Here is a 20,927-nt window from a genome sequence, read left to right as displayed (position 1 = left end):
CCAATGTGATCCAGCTATGAAAAAGGCAAATATGATCCTAGCAAATTTAGGCAAGGCATTTCCATCAGAGAGAGCGAGAGAGAGAAAAATATTAATGCCATTGTACAAGGCATTGGTAAGATCTCATTTGGAATACTGTGTACAATTCTGATCACTCATATTCAAGAAAGATTAATTTAATCTGGAACCGGTTCAGAGAAGAGCTACAAGGATGATTAGGGGACTGGTGGGCCGAGGCTTTGAGATAGCACCACGTAGTCTCTCTCCCAGGTGCTTGGCTAACTGGTTCTTGCTCACATACTCAGGGTCTGATTAAACACCATTTGTGGGGTTGGGAAGTAATTTCCCCCCAGGTCAGATTGGCAGTGACCCTGTGTGGTGTGTCGGGGATGGTGGTGGTCGTCTTCCCCTGCAGTGTGTGGATGTGGGTCACTTTCCAGGATTTACTGGGTCTCTCTCATTTAATCATTTCTCTGCCATTACGGGGGCCTCCTATTCTCCGCCTGTAGCACATAATAGTCTAGTCTCCTGGGGGATGTAATACTTTGGTCTAATTCCAGTTGCTGAGTTTAATGCAGGGTGCTCATGGCCTATGATATACAGGAGATCAGAACAGATGATCTGGTGGTCTCTTCTAGCCCTAAACGCTGACTCAGATATGGCAATTTCCTGTTTTATCATTAAAAACCCTTTCTGAATTCAGTTTAAACAGACTTTGGAGTTCATTGTATTAAAAACATAAAGTTTATGTATTATTGTGGAATTGTATGCAACTTCTATAAGGGAGACCTTGGGAAGGGTCAGAGCTTCAAAGGACCATGTGAAACAATGGGCCAGACATGAACGAACTTTATGAACCTGTAACCTTGGAAAACCCCTTTCATGGGGTTTGAAGGCTCTGTCACCTGCCAGAGCCCTTATTTGAATCAGGGGTGGTCTCTGGGTAGTCTCTTCATTGTATTAAAAACAAAGTTTATGTATTATTGTGGAATTGTATGCAACTTCTATAAGGGAGACCTTGGGAAGGGTCAGAGCTTCAAAGGACCATGTGAAACAATGGGCCAGACATGAACGAACTTTATGAACCTGTAACCTTGGAAAACCCCTTTCATGGGGTTTGAAGGCTCTGTCACCTGCCAGAGCCCTTATTTGAATCAGGGGTGGTCTCTGGTAAGCTTATTAGCATGCATGTATTTTTTTTTAAATTGTTTTTATTATGTTTTCTCTGTAATGCTTTCACCTTAAGAAAAAGCATGCTTGCTTAGAAAGAGCTGTGTGCTAACTTATACCTATGGGCAATTACACTGTTTATAGCCTCTGAAGAGCACGCAAAGCAGGACTCCTTAGGCAGTCTGACTTCCTGAGGAACTCACTGAAGGAGGGAACTGTACAGCCTGGAAAACCCTGGTCAGGAGGGAGCGAAACGCAGGTCTCCATGCAAGAGACATGACAGCTGAGGAGCTGGGAGCAACAAGAGGGCCCCCTCAAGGGATTACGGAGGAAGAATACTGGTGTAGCTGACCTGAACTGTAACAATTAGTATTGTCCATTGTGACGGGGCAAGGCCAGGCGGCTATAGTAAAGTAGTGAGGAACAGGTATGTTAGCCCCAGGCTAAAGAAATCCCTGGTAGCATGGTAACCAAATGGCAGTTGCTCCAGGTTAATCAAGATACCTGGGGCCAATTAAGATCCTTCTAGAAAGCAGTGGCAATAGCTAGGTTGATTGGGACACCTGAAACCAATCAACGACTGGCTGGAACTAGTTAAAAGCCTCCCAATTAGTCAGTGAGGGTGTGGATGTCAGGAGGAAGCTATTGGAAGAACTAAGTAGTACTCACCATAACAGGCACAAGGAAGGAGGCCCTGAGGTAAGGGTGAAGTGGAGCCTGAAGAAGTAGGGGCTGCTGTGGGGAAGTAGCCCAGGGATTTGTATGCATCCTGTTTCTAAAAGATCAGCCACCATAGTAGATACTATTAGGGTCCCTGGGCTGGAGCCCGGAGTAGAGGGCGGGCCCGGACTCCCACCCCCGTTGCCTCCCTGATTAATCACTGAGACTGGGAGACAACAGAGACTGTGCAAGGGAGGATAGCTTCTCCTCCCTCGCTGGCTTATGATGAAAATGGCTCAGTAGGCCATGACCCTTGCCTCTAGAGAGAGAAGGGCTAAGTAGAGGGTCACAGTGAGCCTCTGAGGCTAGCGAAATCCGCCAGGAAACGCGGGACCCACGGAGACAAGGACAGAGCTTTGTCACACCATATTAAACTTTAAAAGGAAATGGGACATTCTTGTCCAGGTATAATGCTGACAGAATAGGGATGCTGTAGATTTGCAGCATATTTTATAGACTTTAGCTACCAAAGTGACATTCAGAATCTGCACTTCAATTTTATCCCTTGTGATTAGCCATAGCCACTTCAACACCACTTCTCACTCTTCAACACACTGTTGATCTTCTAGCAAACTAAGCACTATACATCATCTTAATTACCGAGCTGCCTGAATTTGCAATTCTTCAAGGCAGAAGTATTCAATAAATATTTCTAGTCTGAATTTGGGAAAAAATGATGTAGCCATGTCATATAGAATAATGCAACACTTTCCATTCTGATAGTAACTCGGGAGGACATTAATAAGAATGGCCATACTGGGTCAGACAAAAGGTCCATCTAGCCCCATATCCTGTCTTCTGACAGCAGCCAATGGCAGGGGCCCCAGAGGAAATGAACAGAACAGGTAATCATCAAGTGATCCATTCCCTGCTGCCAACTCCCTGCTGCCAACTGGCAAGCAGAGGCTAGGGACACCATCCCTACCCATCCTCGCTAATAGCCACTGATGAACCTATCCTCCATTATGTTCTTTTTTGAATCCTGTTACACTCTTGGCCTTCACAACATCCTCTGGCAAAGAGTTCCACAAGTTGACTATGCCTTGTGTGAAGAAATACTTCCTTTTGTTTGTTTTAAACCTGCTGCCTATTAATTTCATTTGGTGACCCCCTAGTTCTTGTGTTCTGAGAGGGAGTAAATAACACTTCCTTATTTACTTTCTCCAAAACAGTCATGATTTTATAGACCTCAATCATATCCTCCCTTAGTTGTCTCTTTTCCAAGCTGAAAAGACCCAGTTTTATTAATCTCTCCTCACAGAGCAGCTACAAAACAACAGCTACAGAAGTTAGATATTTTTAACTCAGAAGACCAGGATAACTTGTTTCCAAGAGTTTTACAAGAGCTGCCGAGGAATTCTCTGGACTGAAAGTTGATTTTCAATAACTCTTGGAATACCGGGGAAATTCCAGAAGACTGGGAGAAAGCTAATGTCATGTCAAGATTTAAAAGAGGTAAATGGGACACCTCTCAGGTAATTACAGGCCTGTCAGCTTGATACTGATCCTGGACAAAACAATGAAGCAGCTGATATAGGTCTTGATTAATAAAGAATTAAAGGAGGATAATATAATTATCGCCAATCAACATGGCTTCATGGACATTAGATCTTGTCAAACTAACTTGACTAGACAGATAGATAGATAAGGATTACAAGTTTGGTTGATAGAGGTAACAGTATCAGAGGGGTAGCCATGTTAGTCTGTATCCACAAAAACAATGAGGAGTCCGGTGGCACCATAAAGACTAACAGATTTATTGGGGCATAAGATTTCGTGGGTAAAAACCCACTTCTTCAGATGCATGATGTGTTGTTGTAATATACCTAGACTTCTGTAAGGCATTTAACTTGGTATTGCATGACGTTTTGACTAAAACTAGAATGATAAAAAATGAACACATTAAATAGACTAAAAACTGGCTGACAGGTCCCAAAACATACTTGTAAACAGGGAATCATCATTAAGCAGGTGCATTTTTTGTGGGGTCCTGCAGAGATTGATACTTGGCTCTGATCTACTTATTTTTTAATCAATGACTTAGAAGACAACAAACTAAGCACTGATTAAATTTTCAGGTGACGAAGATTCGGGGAGTGGTAAATAATAGAGAGGACAGGTCACTGATACAGAGGGATCTGGACTGCTTGGTAAGCTGGGACCAAGCAACCAATACGCGTTTCAATACAGCCAATTGAAAGGTCATACATCTAATAACAAAGAATGTAGGCTGTACTTACAGGATGAGGAATTCTAACCTGGGAAGCAATGATTCTGAAAGACTTGGGAGTCATGATGGATAATCAGCTGAACATGAGCTCCCATTGCAACACTACAGCTGAAAGGGCTAATGTGATGCTTAGATGTATCAACTGGATTACCTAGTAGCAATAGGGAGATCACACAACTATTGTATTTGGCACAGGTGCAACCACTACTGCCATACTGTGTTAATAAATTAGAGGGAGTTCAGTGAAGAGCCACAATTACAGAATTGGAATACATCCCTTATATTCAAAGACTCAAGGAGCTTAATTTATCCTAAAAGAAAAAAGTTAAGGGGTCACTTGATCATAGTCTGAGTACCTACACAGGGAACAAATTTGATAATAGAGAGCTCTTCAGCCTAGCAGACAAAGGTATATAACAAGATCCCATGGCTCGCAAAGGAGCAAATTTTTAACAGTGAGGCTAATTATCTATTGGAACAATTTACCAAGGATTTTGCTGAACTCTGTTGGCAATTTTAAATCAAGACTGGATCTTCTTCTAAAAGACCGGCTCTAGTTCAATCCGGAATTAATTCAAGGAATTCCTATAAAATCATAGAATATCAGGGTTGGAAGGGATCTCAGGAGGTCATCTAGTCCAACCCCCTGCTCAAAGCAGGACCTAATCCCTAACTAAATCATCCCAGCCAGGGCTTTGTCAAGCCTGACCTTAAAAACCTCTAAGGAAGGAGATTCCACCACCGCCCGAGGTAATGCTTTCCAGTGCATCACCACCCTCCTAGTGAAAAAGATTTTCCTAATATCCAACCTAAACCTCCCCCACTGCAACTTGAGACCATTGTTCCTTCTTCTGTCATCTGCTACCAATGAGAACAGCCTCGATCCATCCTCTCTGGAACCCCCTTTCAGGTAGTTGAAAGCAGCTATCAAATCCCCCCTCATTCTTCTCTTCTGCAGACTAAATAATCCCAGTTCCCTCAGCCTCTCCTCATAAGTCATGTGCTCCAGCCCCCTAATAATTTTTGTTGCCCTCCCCTAGACTCTTTCCAATTTTTCCACATACTTCTTGTAGTGAGGGGCCCAAAACTGGACACAGTACTCCAGATGTCCACTATAAGGTGGGTAGAAAGTTGGCTAGACTGTCGGGCTCAACGGGTAGTGATCAATGGCTCCATGTCTAGTTGGCAGCCGGTGTCAAGTGGAGTGCCCCAGGGGTTGGTCCTGGGGCCGGTTTTGTTCAATATCTTCATAAATGATCTGGAGGATGGTGTGGATTGCACTCTCAGCAAATTTGCGGATGATACTAAACTAGGAGGAGTGGTAGATACGCTGGAGGGCAGGGATAGGATACAGAGGGACCTAGACAAATTGGAGGATTGGGCCAAAAGAAATCTGATGAGGTTCAATAAGGATAAGTGCAGGGTCTTGCACTTAGGACGGAAGAACCCAATGCACCGCTACAGACTAGGGACCGAATGGCTAGGCAGCAGTTCTGCGGAAAAGGACCTAGGGGTGACAGTGGATGAGAAGCTGGATATGAGTTAGCAGTGTGTCCTTGTTGCCAAGAAGGCCAATGGCATTTTGGGATGTATAAGTAGGGGCATAGCGAGCAGATCTAGGGACGTGATCGTTCCCCTTTATTCGACATTGGTGAGGCCTCATCTGGAGTACTGTGTCCAGTTTTGGGCCCCACACTACAAGGAGGATGTGGAAAAAGTGGAGAGAGTCCAGCGAAGGGCAACAAAAATGATTCGGGGTCTGGAACACATGACTTATGAGGAGAGGCTGAGGGAACTGGGATTGTTTAGTCTGCGGAAGAGAAGAATGAGGGGGGATTTGATAGCTGCTTTCAACTACCTGAGAGGTGGTTCCAGAGAGGATGGTTCCAGACTATTCTCAGTGGTAGAAGAGGACAGGACAAGGAGTAATGGTCTCAAGTTGCAGTGGGGGAGGTTTAGGTTGGATATTAGGAAAAAACTTTTTCACTAGGAGGGTGGTGAAACACTGGAATGCGTTACCTAGGGAGGTGGTAGAATCTCCTTCCTTAGAAGTTTTTAAGGTCAGGCTTGACAAAGTCCTGGCTGGGATGCTTTAACTGGGGACTGGTCCTGCTTTGAGCAGGGGGTTGGACTAGATGACCTCCTGAGGTCCCTTCCAACCCTGATATTCTATGATTCTATGAGATGAGGTATCACCAATGCCGAATAGAGGGGAATGATTATGTCCCTTGATCTGCTGGCAATGCTCCTACTTATACAGCCCAAAATGCTGTTAGCCTTCTTGGCAACAAGGGCAAACTGTTGACTCATATCCAGCTTCTTGTCCACTGTAACCCCTAGGTCCTTTTCTGCAGAACTGCTGCCTAGCCACTAGCTCCCTAGTCTGTAGCAGTGCGTGGGATTCTTCCATCCTAAGTGCAGGACTCTGCACTTGTCCTTGTTGAACCTCATCAGATTTCTTTTGGCCCAATCCTCTAATTTGTCTAGGACCCTCTGTATCCTATCCCTACACTCCAGCGTATCTACCACTCCTCCCAGTTTAGTGTCATCTGCAAACTTGCTGGGAGTGTAATCCATGCCATCCTCCAGATCATTAGTGAAGATATTGAGCAAAACCAGCCCCAGGACCGACCCTTGGGGCACTCCGCTTGATACTGGCTGTCACTAGACATGGAGCCATTGATCACTACCCATTGAGCCCGATGATCTAGCCAGCTTTCTATCCACCTTATAGTCCATTCATCCAGCCCATACTTCTTTAAATTGCTGGCAAGAATACTGTGGGAGACCGTATCAAAAGCTTTGCTAAAGTCAAGGAATAACAAGTCCACTGCTATGTCCTGTGGTATGCAGAAGGGGTCAGAATAAATGATCACAATGGCCCCTTCTGGCCTTATCTATGAACCTGTAGACCAGGGGTTCTCAAACTGTGGTACGTGTACCACCTGTGGCATGTAAACTTGATGTTCCATCTATTCACTTTACAATAATTTAAGAAAGCAGTATGTGAAGCAATAAAATTTGAGACCTGCTGTTTTAAACCATTAAAAAGCAGATTTTTACTACTTTGCTATGTGTTTTCTGTGTTGTGGTAACATCCGTGCTTACAATCTATAAGACCCTGCTCTGCTGTCAGCCTGGTGAGAAACTCGATGAAGCATTTAAGGCACTGCCCCCTCTCTTTAGCGGTTTGCCACACACTTCTCCCCAGAGGAAATATTCCAAAGCTACAGAAATAGAGTACATAATCCTGCATTCCCCAGCTAGCCCCTGGTTGAGCCAATCCACCCTGGGAGGTGTACTGATGTTATCTCATTATGGGAAACATTTAGCAATGTAAGAAATTTGTTTTTCTGCTATGCAGCCACAACCATTGTGCATGCGGGGTCTGATCAGCAGCACTTGGACAATCTTCCTTTCCTCCCTATATGTGGTTAGAGGCTAAGGGAAAAGGTAAGGCAATAGGATGGACAAGACTCATCTCAGAACCTCATGTCTAAAGGCAGCATTAGCCAATAATGCCTGGTTGAGGAGGCAGTACCTAGAGACAGTGTCAACTGAGCACCAGATAGCTCAGCAGTGTTCAGGAACAGAGGCTCCCCCCTCTCAGCCCAGAAGCCGGCTACCACTCTGGCAGAATGGGCCTTGAGCTTCTTAGGACAGGGAAGATCTGCTAAAGCATAACAATGCTTGGTCTGATCCAGTAACAAGTGACATGAGATACCATTCCCTCCAACACGGAAATCCTCAAAAAGGATGAAAACTCAACAGGATTTCTAGAACCCAGCTGTCACAGAAAGATGGTAAGACAATGCTATCCTGCTCACAGATGCCACCCTGTATGTAGATTCTATTCTACAGAGGTACTTATACCACCATCACCACTTTAGTGTCTGAGCATCAAATGTCCCAAGCTTGAACAGCATTATGATGAGAGTTAGTCACACATGGATAAGGGTCATGTGATTTTTGACAAAAACAAATTGAAAAGAAAATGGAGTAATGCTAATTGGAAAACAATACCTATGACTTCTCCCTGCACACAAATAGCAAGAACAATCTGCTACTGAAGAAGCCAGAAAGAGAAAGTTTCCCATTCCCACATCCCCACACTAGTTCCCCAGTCCTCATATCAGTTACCGAAAAAAGCTATTATGTAGTTTAGGTTATTATAAATGTGATTAAGTGCTGAGCTCAAGAACATTCTCATTGCTACATGTTCCTACAGATTAGATTGATAGAGAAATAGTATTTAATTTACTTTTTTTTAAAAAGGAAATACGAGTGGCCAGTTTATAAACCAACAAAAGTTATAATCCATCTCTTCTCTACAGCATGCTTGGGAAGACTCACCTGACGAATGGCCAGTACTCCCTGGGGATCTACAGTCAGTTCTGCTAAATGAACGCCAAATTCTGCAAGAAAGAATATCTAAAATGAGACTAAGAATAGAATATCTAATTGAGACCAAGAATAGAATTAACATTAGCACCAAGAGATTTAAGCCAACACAGTACAAATCACAAAAAGGATTTTAGCCTGCATCTTCTGGAAGGCACAATGATGACAAAGTGAGTTACATGCACGAAGGAGAAAACAGCCCCATAGAGTAGCTTCTCAGCTGCATTGACAGCATCCACATTCTCCCTCATATTCCCTACCGACTCCACTCCTCTTCCCAATAACCTATTTCTCTCTCTCAAACAGAGAGCTTTTTTGGAACTGTTTTTATACTAAGTGAAAGACTGTATGGACAAAACAAAACAAAACCCCCACATTTTGTTATCAATTTAAGTTACTATAGACTTATGTGCAAACAATGACATTTTGTTAATGACATTAAGTGAGCACCTGCACAGAAGCTATGAAAAAGATTCACAGATGGAGCTATATGTAGGGCCCTACCAAATTCATGGTCCATTTTGGACAATTTCAGTCATAGGATTTTAAAAATTGTAAATTTCATGATTTCAGCTATTTAAACCTGTATCACTTCAAGTCTTCACCAGAAATGTGGGTCACGTTCTGACCTTGACCTTGTTAGCCTACATCAGCTTTGTCAAACAGGCTAGACTGTTAAAATGGACCTCTCCTGGGCCAAAATTATTTAAGAAGAGAAAAAGAGGGACCATAGGCTGACCACCAAAGGGCATCCTGTGTTTTGTAACACCTCAAGTCTTGTCAAACACACACCCTGTAACTGTTTCCCTGAAGTCCTACCTAGGAAGACTGTGGGATATCCTGAAAGACCCAGAAAAAAGCTATCAGAACATTGTGAATGAACCCACCTCCACATAACTGTGTCTGGGAAGACCAGACATTCCTACTGTTGGGCTGAGTTGGAGAAAGCATGTCTTCACAATAATGCCAACATTAAAGTAGCACAAGATTTTAATACATCTAGTCCCTTTACCCAAGTGATGACTGGTTATTTTTAATGCTTCTCAGAAAATACACGTCTGAGCTGCAGTCCAGTAAATGACTTAAGCATACAACATATACTTGTCTTTCACTAAACAGTTTAACAGCAGTTTATGAATAATGCTAAGTCAATAAGCAATTGAAATATGAGGCTGCAGATATTGCATTACATAGCTTAACCTATGACTATCTGAAACAAGAAACTGTAAACACCACAGGACAGTTCTCAGCACAGAAAGATTCTGAATGTTTAAACAACGCTGAAGTGACACATTTTGGAAGGTGACAAGAAACTGACAGCTTCTCAGAGAAGAAAGGGAGAAACCTGGATTCGTTATTAATCTAAAGATCTTTACCGCTGTTTGAACAGTTAGTTAAAAAGGCACAGAGACCTAAACCTACGGCACTGGTGAATCTATATAAAAAGATTCCAGGATTATCATTCTAAAACCTCAAATGTCTAAGTCAGCGTGAAGCAATAAAAACAGCTGCAAGATTGGTTGACAGCTCTTTCTTCAGAATATCACCAGATTCAACCATCACTAGTATCTGTAGTCTGTTACTGTTCAATTTGCTGCACATAACCCTCTTTTACTCAAGGTGCTAGACACATCACTTGCCCTCCTCCAATATGAATACATCACTGTTGAATCCCCCTGCTCCCCAGGAATTCTCTCCCCACCCGCCCTGAACCCTGGCAATTCCTAGTCATCCCAGCTGCCTCCCACTCTCACCAGTCCTTTTACCCAGTTGGCCTCCCAATATGTCTGTTAGGCTATAAGGTGCCACAGGACTCTCTGTCGCTTTTACAGATCCAGACTAACACAGCTACCCTTCTGATACTTGACAACTAAGATAGAAATTCCAGAGTTTCATACTCTGGAAATTTACATGGTTCCCCTCCTCATTTAAAAAAAAAGTGTAAAAAAAGTTATTCCCATATCCCAGATAATTTACAGTTGATTTAAAGAACTAGATTCACCAGTTTGGTGTAGCTACTTTGCACTGTTCCAGTCATGCAAAGCAGACACAGAGTAACAGTACATCTGGCTCTAAAAACTTTTAAAATAAAATCAGTATTTTTAATATCTTCAACTCACTGGAGATATCACATTGTAGCAATCTTTGGGACTTCTGTTTGTATGACATTTTAAATAATTTTTTAATAACCAGGGAAACTTCTAGACAAAACAACTGCTAACCTGGCGTTAATGTTTAGAGTATATATGAATAGTTTAAAGGTTAAAAAAACCTCCATGAATGTTGTAATTATCCCAGAAACAAGTATTTACCAACCCCTGAAGTCACAGTTTGATGTATTTTTTAAAGTTTAACCTTAGGTTAAACAAGACAACTTCAGTTCTGCCCCACAGTGACACTTTGCAATAACCGCATGATTATGCTTAAGGCATTTTAGTATTTGTAGCCCCAGAATAAATTAAACTGATTTTTAAAGGTTTTCTCCTGTGGCATCACTAAAGAACAGAGTTAAGGTTATTTGGGTGCGCCTTAACTGCCCATTTTCAGACCTTCATATATTTGGATTTCTTTTAGGTTTAACCCTAACTTTGAATTTCTGTGCCTTATGCTGCTTGTTTTGGGACATGATTATAAGATTGCTATGATGAATATTGTAATGGTAAAACATACATAACCTCAACCTTAACTCCATCTAAACAGTTTTTTTGTTTGGGAATACATAAAGAGAAGGAACTGGACATTTTTGAAACAAAACACAAAAAATTAAGTAACTTCAAGTCCCCGCACTTTATTATTAATGTTCATTAATCTTTTTCATAGTAATTATTTCTCTTTGCGGGCATACAACAAGCCAAACCCATGTCTGGCAATGAAATCCTAACTGTTCTTAATATTTAAGCTTTTCATTTGCATTCTAGCAATGAGTGCTCTAATTATGATAATATAAAAAACTTTTTGATCAACACAGAATGAAACTCCACTTCATAGAAAAAGTGAACACAACCTTGCAGTTTGGGAGGGGTGGAGGAATAGCTCAGTGGTTTGAGCACTGGCCTGCTAAACCCAGGGTTGTGAGTTCAATCCTTGAGGGGGCCATTTGGGGATCTGGGGCAAAAATTGGGGATTGGTGCTGCTTTGAGCAGGGGGTTGGACTAGATGACCTCCTGAGGTCCCTTCCAACCCTGATATTCTATGATTCTATGGAATTGCTACTGATTCTTCCATGAAATATAAAGATCAAATCCTTGTTTTAAACTTAGTCAGTCTGTACCCATGACAGATCACAAGTGTCCCATTTTAAATGTGTCACAATAGTTACAGAATGACCTTCACATTTCTTGTTGCTTCAATCACAAGCACGTGTACCTCCTACCAGACAGTCCCATATCCATCATTCCACTCCCCACAAGCCTTTTTATTTTAAATACATACTGCATAAAAATGACAAGCAAAATTTGAAGAATGGTATAAATAAGTATAGCAAGCCTATGCCCCTTTCAGGGAAACTGATACTGCACTACTTTGATGGGATGTTTGTTTAGTGCTTAAGAGATCCTCAGCAGGGGTGGTGCGTCCCACCCAAAGGAAGCTGACGTGCTGTGGGAGTTCTAAGCAGAATTATGGAGCCATTCAGGCTAGAGGCATACCCTTAGACACCTCAACTGTAAGCTGTTTACAAGAGTATTTGTGGAACCAAAAACATGGCTAATAAAAAAAACCTGCACAACTAGCCTTTATCCGAGTGCAGGCTCCATCAGTTCGGCTCAGTGAATACCATATGCCCAGGAGCGAGTCTTGATCCTCCGAGGGCTCTCCTTTGCAGAAGGCCAATGTTTACACTATACTGGAAGAGATCCAGAAAATCTCAGATGAGAACCAGAAAGAAACGTCTGCTCTTGACTCCAAATTAATGGGATTATTTCATGACCACTAACTATTTGTACCTATGCAGACTAAGAAATACAATCAAATTTCATGCTTCCAGGCATAACCAAACATCATACAGGGGTCAAAAACAATATTCACCTGTGCCCAGCGGTAGGAAAACTTGTTAGATGTATCAAGGACCTATTTCACCTTCCTCTGAAGGATCAGATATTGAACAGTTCTGAAGGCAGAATGCCAGACTAGATTGAAACAGGTATAGCGAAGCCTATGTAAGAAGTTAATCCTACTACCAACCAAGGTTAATGTAGAAGTCCACGTGGGGGATCACAGGGCCCAGATGAGCTGGATGGAAGGCAAAGATCCCAAACTGCTAAAACAACTGTATAAATAGAAACAAAAATGGGAGGAAAATCTGACATGCCCAAAAAAACCCAACAACAATACATTTAGCAAACCCACCAACCCCTGGTTATCAACACAAATTTGAAGCTCAATTTATTGTCTTCCATGGAAAATGATTACCAAGAACATTATTCCCAAGTACAAGAAACCCTTCAACACCAAGACAAACCATTTGATAGACACTAAATGAAAGACTTTTTCAACGTAAGTGTCTTCCACTGAAAACAGGAAAGAGATCAAATTCTCACTACATGGCACAATAAGACACAGACTATGAAGGATACATTCTTAACATTCTTCAGAGTGGAGCTTATCATACAAGTAAAGATGTTACCACTGCTTCCAGTGAAGGAGGCCACCATTCCACACAAGAAAGAAAAATAAAATTATGCAGGGCCACTGTTCGCAGCAAAGTTCAAGATATGCTATCATGGCAAAAGCAATGAGTTTTCTAAAATAACTAAACAGACAAGGTGCAACCTGGAACTGGGGTACTGCTGAACCCTCTGTTTTACCAATCTAGGTTCCCTCTCACACTGTGGCATTGTGACAAGTGGCAAAGCCCTCCAAGCTTGCCCTCACACAAACATCCCCAGGCAAGGGCCACATACAGCTGTGTTCATGAATACTCTGGCCAGTCACTGCATGAACCAACAACAGAGAGGCTCCAGACAAAATACCCACAGCTCCCCAGCCTAAAACCCCAGAGCTGTATCATCCTGCCCTGGTCAAAAGCCTAACCAGTATGAATCTATTACCCAGTCCACCCCTCCCTCGATGTAGAGAGGACAATGCGCCAGCCCGCCTTGTTCCTGAGCAAATTTCCCTTTGCACTTGAAACACCACAGTATTTTAGGTAAAAATATGAAACAGATTTATTAACTACAGAAAGATAGATTAAGTGACTATAAATAATAGCAAACAGAGCAGAGAAAGTTACCTAAGAAATAAACAAAAGCGCAATTTAAGCCTGATTCAAATCCTATGTAGTGTATAAGTGTCTCACCCTGTTAGACAATACAAGCAGTTTGTAGATGTTTCATACACAGGTAGGGTTTCCTTCTTTCCCGCCTCAGACCAGCACTTCCCCAGTTCCAAGCCTTCGTTATTCCAGAGGTATTTCCAGGTGTTGAGTTGTGGGGAAAGTGAGGCCCATTGGCTCCCTTTTATAGCTTCTTTCATAAGGCGGGAACCCCTTTGTCGCTGCCAAGTTTGTGGAAAAAAACAGGTACCAAAATGGAGATCAGTATCATGTGATCTAGTCACATGCCCTTTTATACTTCGATGAGTCATGGCAGCCATTATCCATAGGCTGACTGAAACATCCCCAGAACAGTTCATCTGGTGAAGATAAGCTTTCCCCATGGCCCACTGTTTTGGTGATGGTCCATTCAACTTGAATGGGCCATTCACAGTGTGCTGTCAGACTGTGTGCATTACCCAGGTGCAAGCATATTTGAAATATAAATACATAGTTAATATTCACAACTCCAGATATAAAAATGATACATTCATACAAACGAGATATTCGTAGTTGACCAACCATAACTTTTCCATAGACACCTCACATGACATATCTTGTACAAGATGCAGCTTAATTAAGGCTACGATTTGGTCACAGAGGTCATGAAAGTCACAGATTCTGTGACTTCCGCAGACCTTCATGACTTCAGCCAGCAGCGGTTGGGAGTGCAGGCTACCCCACAGCTCCCCACCTGCTGCTAATGGGGGGGGAAATCCCCCTAAGTTTCTCGGACAGCGGGGGATCCCAGGCAGTTCCTTAGCCACTGCCAGCGGGGGAATCCCCCGGAGCTCTCCAGCCCCTGCAGGCAGCAGGGGACCCCCTGCAGCTCCCCCGCCTGGGGAGGAATCCTCCAGAGCTCTCCAATTCCTGGGCAGTGGGGGATCTCCTGCAGCTCCCCAGCTGCCAGCCATGGGCCACTGCTCCCAGCCACAGCAGGGCAGGGAGCTGGACCCTCCTCCCTCTCCGTTTTTCATAGAATCATAGAATATCAGGGTTGGAAGGGACCCCAGAAGGTCATCTAGTCCAACCCCCTGCTCGAAGCAGGACCAATTCCCAGTTAAATCATCCCAGCCAGGGCTTTGTCAAGCCTGACCTTAAAAACCTCTAAGGAAGGAGATTCTACCACCTCCCTAGGTAACGCATTCCAGTGTTTCACCACCCTCTTAGTGAAAAAGTTTTTCCTAATATCCAATCTAAACCTCCCCCATTGCAACTTGAGACCATTACTCCTCGTTCTGTCATCTGCTACCATTGAGAACAGCCTAGAGCCATCCTCTTTGGAACCCCCTTTCAGGTAGTTGAAAGCAGCTATCAAATCCCCCCTCATTCTTCTCTTCTGCAGACTAAACAATCCCAGCTCCCTCAGCCTCTCCTCATAAGTCATGTGCTCTAGACCCCTAATCATTTTTGTTGCCCTTCGCTGGACTCTTTCCAGTTTATCCACATCCTCCTTGTAGTGTGGGGCCCAAAACTGGACACAGTACTCCAGATGAGGCCTCACCAGTGTCGAATAGAGGGGAACGATCACGTCCCTCGATCTGCTCGCTATGCCCCTACTTATACATCCCAAAATGCCATTGGCCTTCTTGGCAACAAGGGCACGCTGCTGACTCATATCCAGCTTCTCGTCCACTGTCACCCCTAGGTCCTTTTCCGCAGAACTGTTGCCTAGCCATTCGGTCCCTAGTCTGTAGCGGTGCATTGGATTCTTCCATCCTAAGTGCAGGACCCTGCACTTATCCTTATTGAACCTCATCAGATTTCTTTTGGCCCAATCCTCCAATTTGTCTAGGTCCTTCTGTATCCTATCCCTCCCCTCCAGCGTATCTACCACTCCTCCCAGTTTAGTATCATCCGCAAATTTGCTGAGAGTGCAATCCACACCATCCTCCAGATCATTTATGAAGATATTGAACAAAACCGGCCCCAGATATTGAACATTGTCATGGATATTTTTAGTAAATCCGTGAATTTGTGTTAATTGCCCGTGACCTGTCCATGACTTCTACTAACAATGTCCATGACAAAATCATAGCCTTAATCATAATCATATTACTATGGTGAATATGGGGTCCAGAGTGTCACAGACAGATCTACCTCTCAGTTTTATACCACTGTCCATCAGAAAGAAGGCTAGAACGTTGGGCTCAATGGATAGTGATCAATGGCTCTATGTCTAGTTGGCAGCTGGTATCAAGCGGGGTGCCCCAAGGGTCAGTCCTGGGGCCGGTTTTGTTCAATATATTCATTAATGATCTGGAGGATGGCGCGGACTGCACCCTCATCAAGTTTGCAGATGACACTAAACTGGGAGGAGAGGTAGATATGCTGGAGGGTAGGGATAGGATACAGAGGGACCTAGACAAATTAAAGGACTGGGCCAAAAGAAATCTGATGAGGTTCAACAAGGTCAAGTGCAGAGTCCTGCACTTAGGATGGAAGAATCCCATGCACTGCTACAGACTAGGGACTGAATGGCTAGGCAGCAGTTCTGCAGAAAAGGACCTAGGGGTTACAGTGGATGAGAAGCTGGATGAGTCAACAGTTTGCCCTTGTTGCCAAGAAGGCTAATGGCATTTGGGGCTGTGTAAGTAGGAGCATTGCCAGCAGATCGAGGGATGTGATCGTTCCCCTCTATTCGACATTGGTGAGGCCTCATCTGGAGTACTGTGTCCAGTTTTAGGCCCCACACTACAAGAAGGATGTGGAAAAATTGGAAAGAGTCCAGCAAAGGGCAACAACGATTAGGGGACTGGAACACATGACTTATGAGGAGAGGCTGAGGAAACTGGGATTGTTTAGTCTGCAGAAGAGAAGAATGAGGGGGGATTTGATAGCTGCTTTCAACTACCTGAAAGGGGGTTCCAAAGAGGATGGCTCTAGACTGTTCTCAGTGGTAGCAGATCACAGAACGCGAAGTAATGGTCTCAAGTTGCAGTGGGGGAGGTTTAGGTTGGATATTGGGAAAAACTTTTTCACTAGGAGAGTGGTGAAACACTGGAATGTGTTACCTAGGGAGGTGGTGGAGTCTCCTTCCTTAGAGGTTTTTAAGGTCAGGCTTGACAAAGCCCTGGCTGAGACAATTATTTGGGGATTGGTCCTGCTTTGAGCAGGGGGTTGGACTAGATGACCTCCTGAGGTCCCTTCTAACCCTGATATTCTAAGATTCTATGATCACCGAAGCATACAAGTGCCTTCCATGCAAATTTGATGGATAGAGTTTTATCAGTCTGCTTTCTACGTTCACTGGGAATGCAGTGCAGAACAGGCTTCTCAGAGGGTACATATTTCTGTGCTACTGCCTCCTTTTCCCTAGTCACTATGTTTAAGTGAATTCTTGCGTGGAGTTTGTACTGCTTTAAATTGGCTACATGATTAGCAAGGATTATTCAGCTTTAAAGTTGCTATTACAATTTTTCTGCTGCGGTACCTGATGGACAAATGCACAGCAGTGGTCTCACCTTTGTCCCTGCTCTGTACCCTAGCGATTTGCTTCGAAACAGCTTCAACCCCATACCAAAGCTCCACCCAGTGCCACAGCTCCACGTAAGAGAGTAAAAGTAAAGAAGCCAAATGTGCGAAAACTGAGATTCCACCTCTTTCATAACTGCAGTAACCCAAAGAGGGGACGGAATCCAGCCTGCTGAGTCGGGGGCATCACCCCTTCTCCCAGTCTTTTGCCAGGTGAGCCACGCAAAGAATAATCAGGATGAATACAAATCAATGATTTTTTTCAATTAAAAAATAGGTTATTTTTCCTCAAAAAGCATTTAATAAAAAAAATCCGATCTAAAGATAGTTTTAATTAAGATACATTATAGCTCAAAGATATCTCATCATGGAACAGGGATTATAAATTCTAATTCTATAGTATGAGACAATATATTCATGTAATGTTTAAGAAAAGTTTTGTAAATGAGTTCCAATATTTCATGGATTAGGGACCTAATCTTATGGAGTTCCACGGGCTTCTGTATAGATTATTTAGGTTAATTTTTCTATCTACCCAATGGGACTCAGTGCTCAGTCTAGAAGATACCATCAGAGATGCTTAGTTTTGCAGTTCTCAAACTGTGGATTTGTGTCTCCAGAGATAACATGTTTGTTAACAGCAAAAAATGTTTTTAAATAAATAAATAAATAAATAAATAAATATAGAGGTAAGAAATAACAGACCTCAACTCTATTGTCCCTCTGTAAATTTGTGTACAAAGAGTCGATCCCTTACCACTCTAAAAGTGCAAAGTTTCAAAAAGTTCAATGAATAGAAAGAAGATTGTTGGGGGTGGAATAGATCTGGACATGGAGAAGAAGTCTGGAGATAAATGTGAGAAAGGACAGATATGCAGTAGAAACAAAAGTGAAACTGTTTGAGCAGCATATTCCAGAAGTCTTGAGGTCTTTCTGAGTGTAGCCTTCATTGATTTGAGATCTACCATACCATTATCTCACTGGAAGGGAAAACCTATAATGGCAGCAGGCTGTAAAAGAGACCCAGTTTGGGAATATTTTAATGAAGTTCCTTTACCTGTGGGTAAGACAGGCATGCGTGCAAATAGTGCAACAAAGAAATGCAAGGCCTGGTTGCCCGAATGAAACATCATGAGAAGTCTTCCTTCTCAGGAGGAAGCTGCGTTGAAGATGATGATATAGCTGTAAAACTAATCTGAAAAGTTTTCAAAATAAATCACTTTAAAAATGTATCGTGTGTACCTTCTAAAAATGAAACCTACATCTATCTCTGAGTTGTGAAGAATATGTATTAAGGTTTAACAACTAACAAGAATGCACTTTTATGTAGAAATCCATGATTAAATCGAGCCTTCCTGACTAGTGATTTAAATCATGATTAACTGTGAGACAAAGTGTGTTAGTGAATTTCCTAACTTTTTAAACAGAAAGAGAAATCATCTAGGTAGGAGTTAGTGGTCATTTAGGCAATTGTAGTTATCGTGTAGGTTTGCAGTTGAGATGTTACAGTGGTTAGCTAATACATAGTAATACCTAGCTCTTACATAGCACTTTTCATCAGTAGGTCTCAAAGCACTTTACCAATCAGAGAAACATCATTATCCGAACTGTGCATTTAGGAAAACTGAGGCACAGAGAGAGGACATGCCTGACTAACCTAATTGCCTTCTATGATGAGATAACTAGTTCTGTGGATGAAGGGAAAGCAGTGGACGTGTTATTCCTCGATTTTAGCAAAGCTTTTGACACGGTCTCCCACAGTATTCTTGTCAGCAAGTTAAAGAAGTATGGGCTGGATCGATGCACTACAAGGTGGGTAGAAAGTTGGCTAGATTGTTGGGCTCAACGGGTAGTGATCAATGGCTCCATGTCTAGTTGGCAGCCGGTATCTAGCGGAGTGCCCCAAGGGTCGGTCCTGGGGCCGGTTTTGTTCAATATCTTCAATAATGATCTGGAGGATGGTGTGCATTGCACCCTCAGCAAGTTTGGGAGGAGTGGTAGATACGCTGGGAGGGTAGGGATAGGATACAGAGGGACCTAGACAAATTGGAGGATTGGGCCAAAAGAAATCTGATGAGGTTCAACAAGGACAAGTGCAGAGTCCTGCACTTAGGACGGAAGAATCCAATGCACCGCTACAGACTAGGGACCGAATGGCTAGGCAGCAGTTCTGCAGAGAAGGACCTAGGGGTTACAGTGGACGAGAAGCTGGATATGAGTCAACAGTGTGCTCTTGTTGCCAAGAAGGCCAATGGCATTTTGGGGTGTATAAGTAGGGGCATAGCGAGCAGATCGAGGGACGTGATCGTTCCCCTCTATTCGACATTGGTGAGGCCTCATCTGGAGTACTGTGTCCAGTTTTGGGCTCCACACTACAAGAAGGATGTGGAAAAATTGGAGAGAGTCCAGTGAAGGGCAACAAAAATGATTAGGGGTCTGGAACACATGACTTATGAGGAGAGGCTGAGGGAACTGGGATTGTTTAGTCTACGGAAGAGAAGAATGAGGGGGGATTTGATAGCTGCTTTTAACTACCTGAAAGGTGGATCCAAAGAGGATGGATCTAGACTATTCTCAGTGATAGCAGACGACAGGACAAGGAGTAATGGTCTCAAGTTGCAGTGGGGGAGATTTAGGTTGGATATTAGGAAAAACTTTTTCACTAGGAGAGTGGTGAAACACTGGAATGCGTTACCTAGGGAGGTGGTGGAATCTCCTTCCTTAGAAGTTTTTAAGGTCAGGCTTGACAAAGCCCTGGATGGGATGATTTAGTTGGGATTGGTCCTGCTCTGGGCAGGGGGTTGGTCTAGATGACCTCCAGAGGTCCCTTCCAACTCTGATATTCTATGATTCTATGACATGACTTGGAAGGGTCCCTCCCATATCCTGGCACACACATGGGGGCAGGAAAAGTGATTACCAGTTCCAGAGTGGCAGGGATACCCAGATTCCAGTTCACATGAGGCAGGGAGAGGAGCTCAGATTGGGCCCTCCTGAGATCTTGTCAACCTCATTTTTTTTTCTTTGAGAGTGCCAAGTGCCCCCAACCCTATTCCCCCAGTTTCCGTTCAACCCATCTCCCTGTCACGCAATGCCTCTCCTCCCGTACCACCCATCCCCATTTATTCCCCTCACAGTAAGCATTTGCACGTTTAAATTTTGTTCTTTTCAAAAATAGTTTGAACACCTTTTGAATTTTCTGCTGTATTCAGACTACACTTGCCCCCAGTTAAAAAAAAAAAAAAAACACTCTGACAGAGGCAGTTGGCAGCAACACGATTGCATTTCATTTTTAGGTTTCTACCAATAGTGCGTTCCATCTTACAGTGCCTGGGTGTAGTTCAGCTTCAACACATAGTACATCTCCTTGAGTCACCCAGATCCTCTGAAAATGGGCTGGCTAGAAACCCTCTTACATTCTCTATCTGCTCATGCCCAGTATAATTTCTTTGGTGCATGAATGTTAGGATTGAGCATATCCATAGAGGTTAAATCTCCACTCAGTAATGTTCACACTATTGCTTCCCAAAAGGGGTAGTGGGTGCCATGCACCAGCTGGGATGTCAAGCAGTTGAGACCCTTTGGGGCGGATTAGAGCCATAGTTTCACCCTGAAGTGTTC

General features: G+C 43.2%; 1 protein-coding gene across 9 annotated transcripts in view; it reads right to left on the bottom strand.

Annotated features, from left to right (window-relative positions):
• Window positions 1-20,927, bottom strand: part of IPO9 (importin 9) — a 163,509-nt gene that overhangs the window by 134,416 nt on the left and 8,166 nt on the right. For 6 of the 9 annotated variants that reach the window (XR_005223189.2, XM_037884733.2, XM_037884732.2 and 3 more), the window contains exon 2: window positions 8,474-8,535. Coding sequence is in view for 5 of the 9 variants with exons in the window: in XM_037884733.2 (XP_037740661.1) it covers window positions 8,474-8,535 (62 nt within the window). In the remaining 4 variants the exon portion in view is untranslated. Of the gene's footprint in view, window positions 1-8,473; window positions 8,536-12,703; window positions 12,789-13,817; window positions 14,015-20,927 lie in introns of all 9 variants that reach the window. The other 3 variants (XM_043533608.1, XM_043533610.1, XM_043533609.1) reach the window with 2 other exon arrangements.

Source organism: Chelonia mydas, chromosome 21 (assembly GCF_015237465.2).
Source record: "Chelonia mydas isolate rCheMyd1 chromosome 21, rCheMyd1.pri.v2, whole genome shotgun sequence".
Lineage (NCBI taxonomy): Eukaryota > Metazoa > Chordata > Testudines > Cheloniidae > Chelonia > Chelonia mydas.
This window is presented reverse-complemented; position numbering and strand designations above follow the sequence as displayed.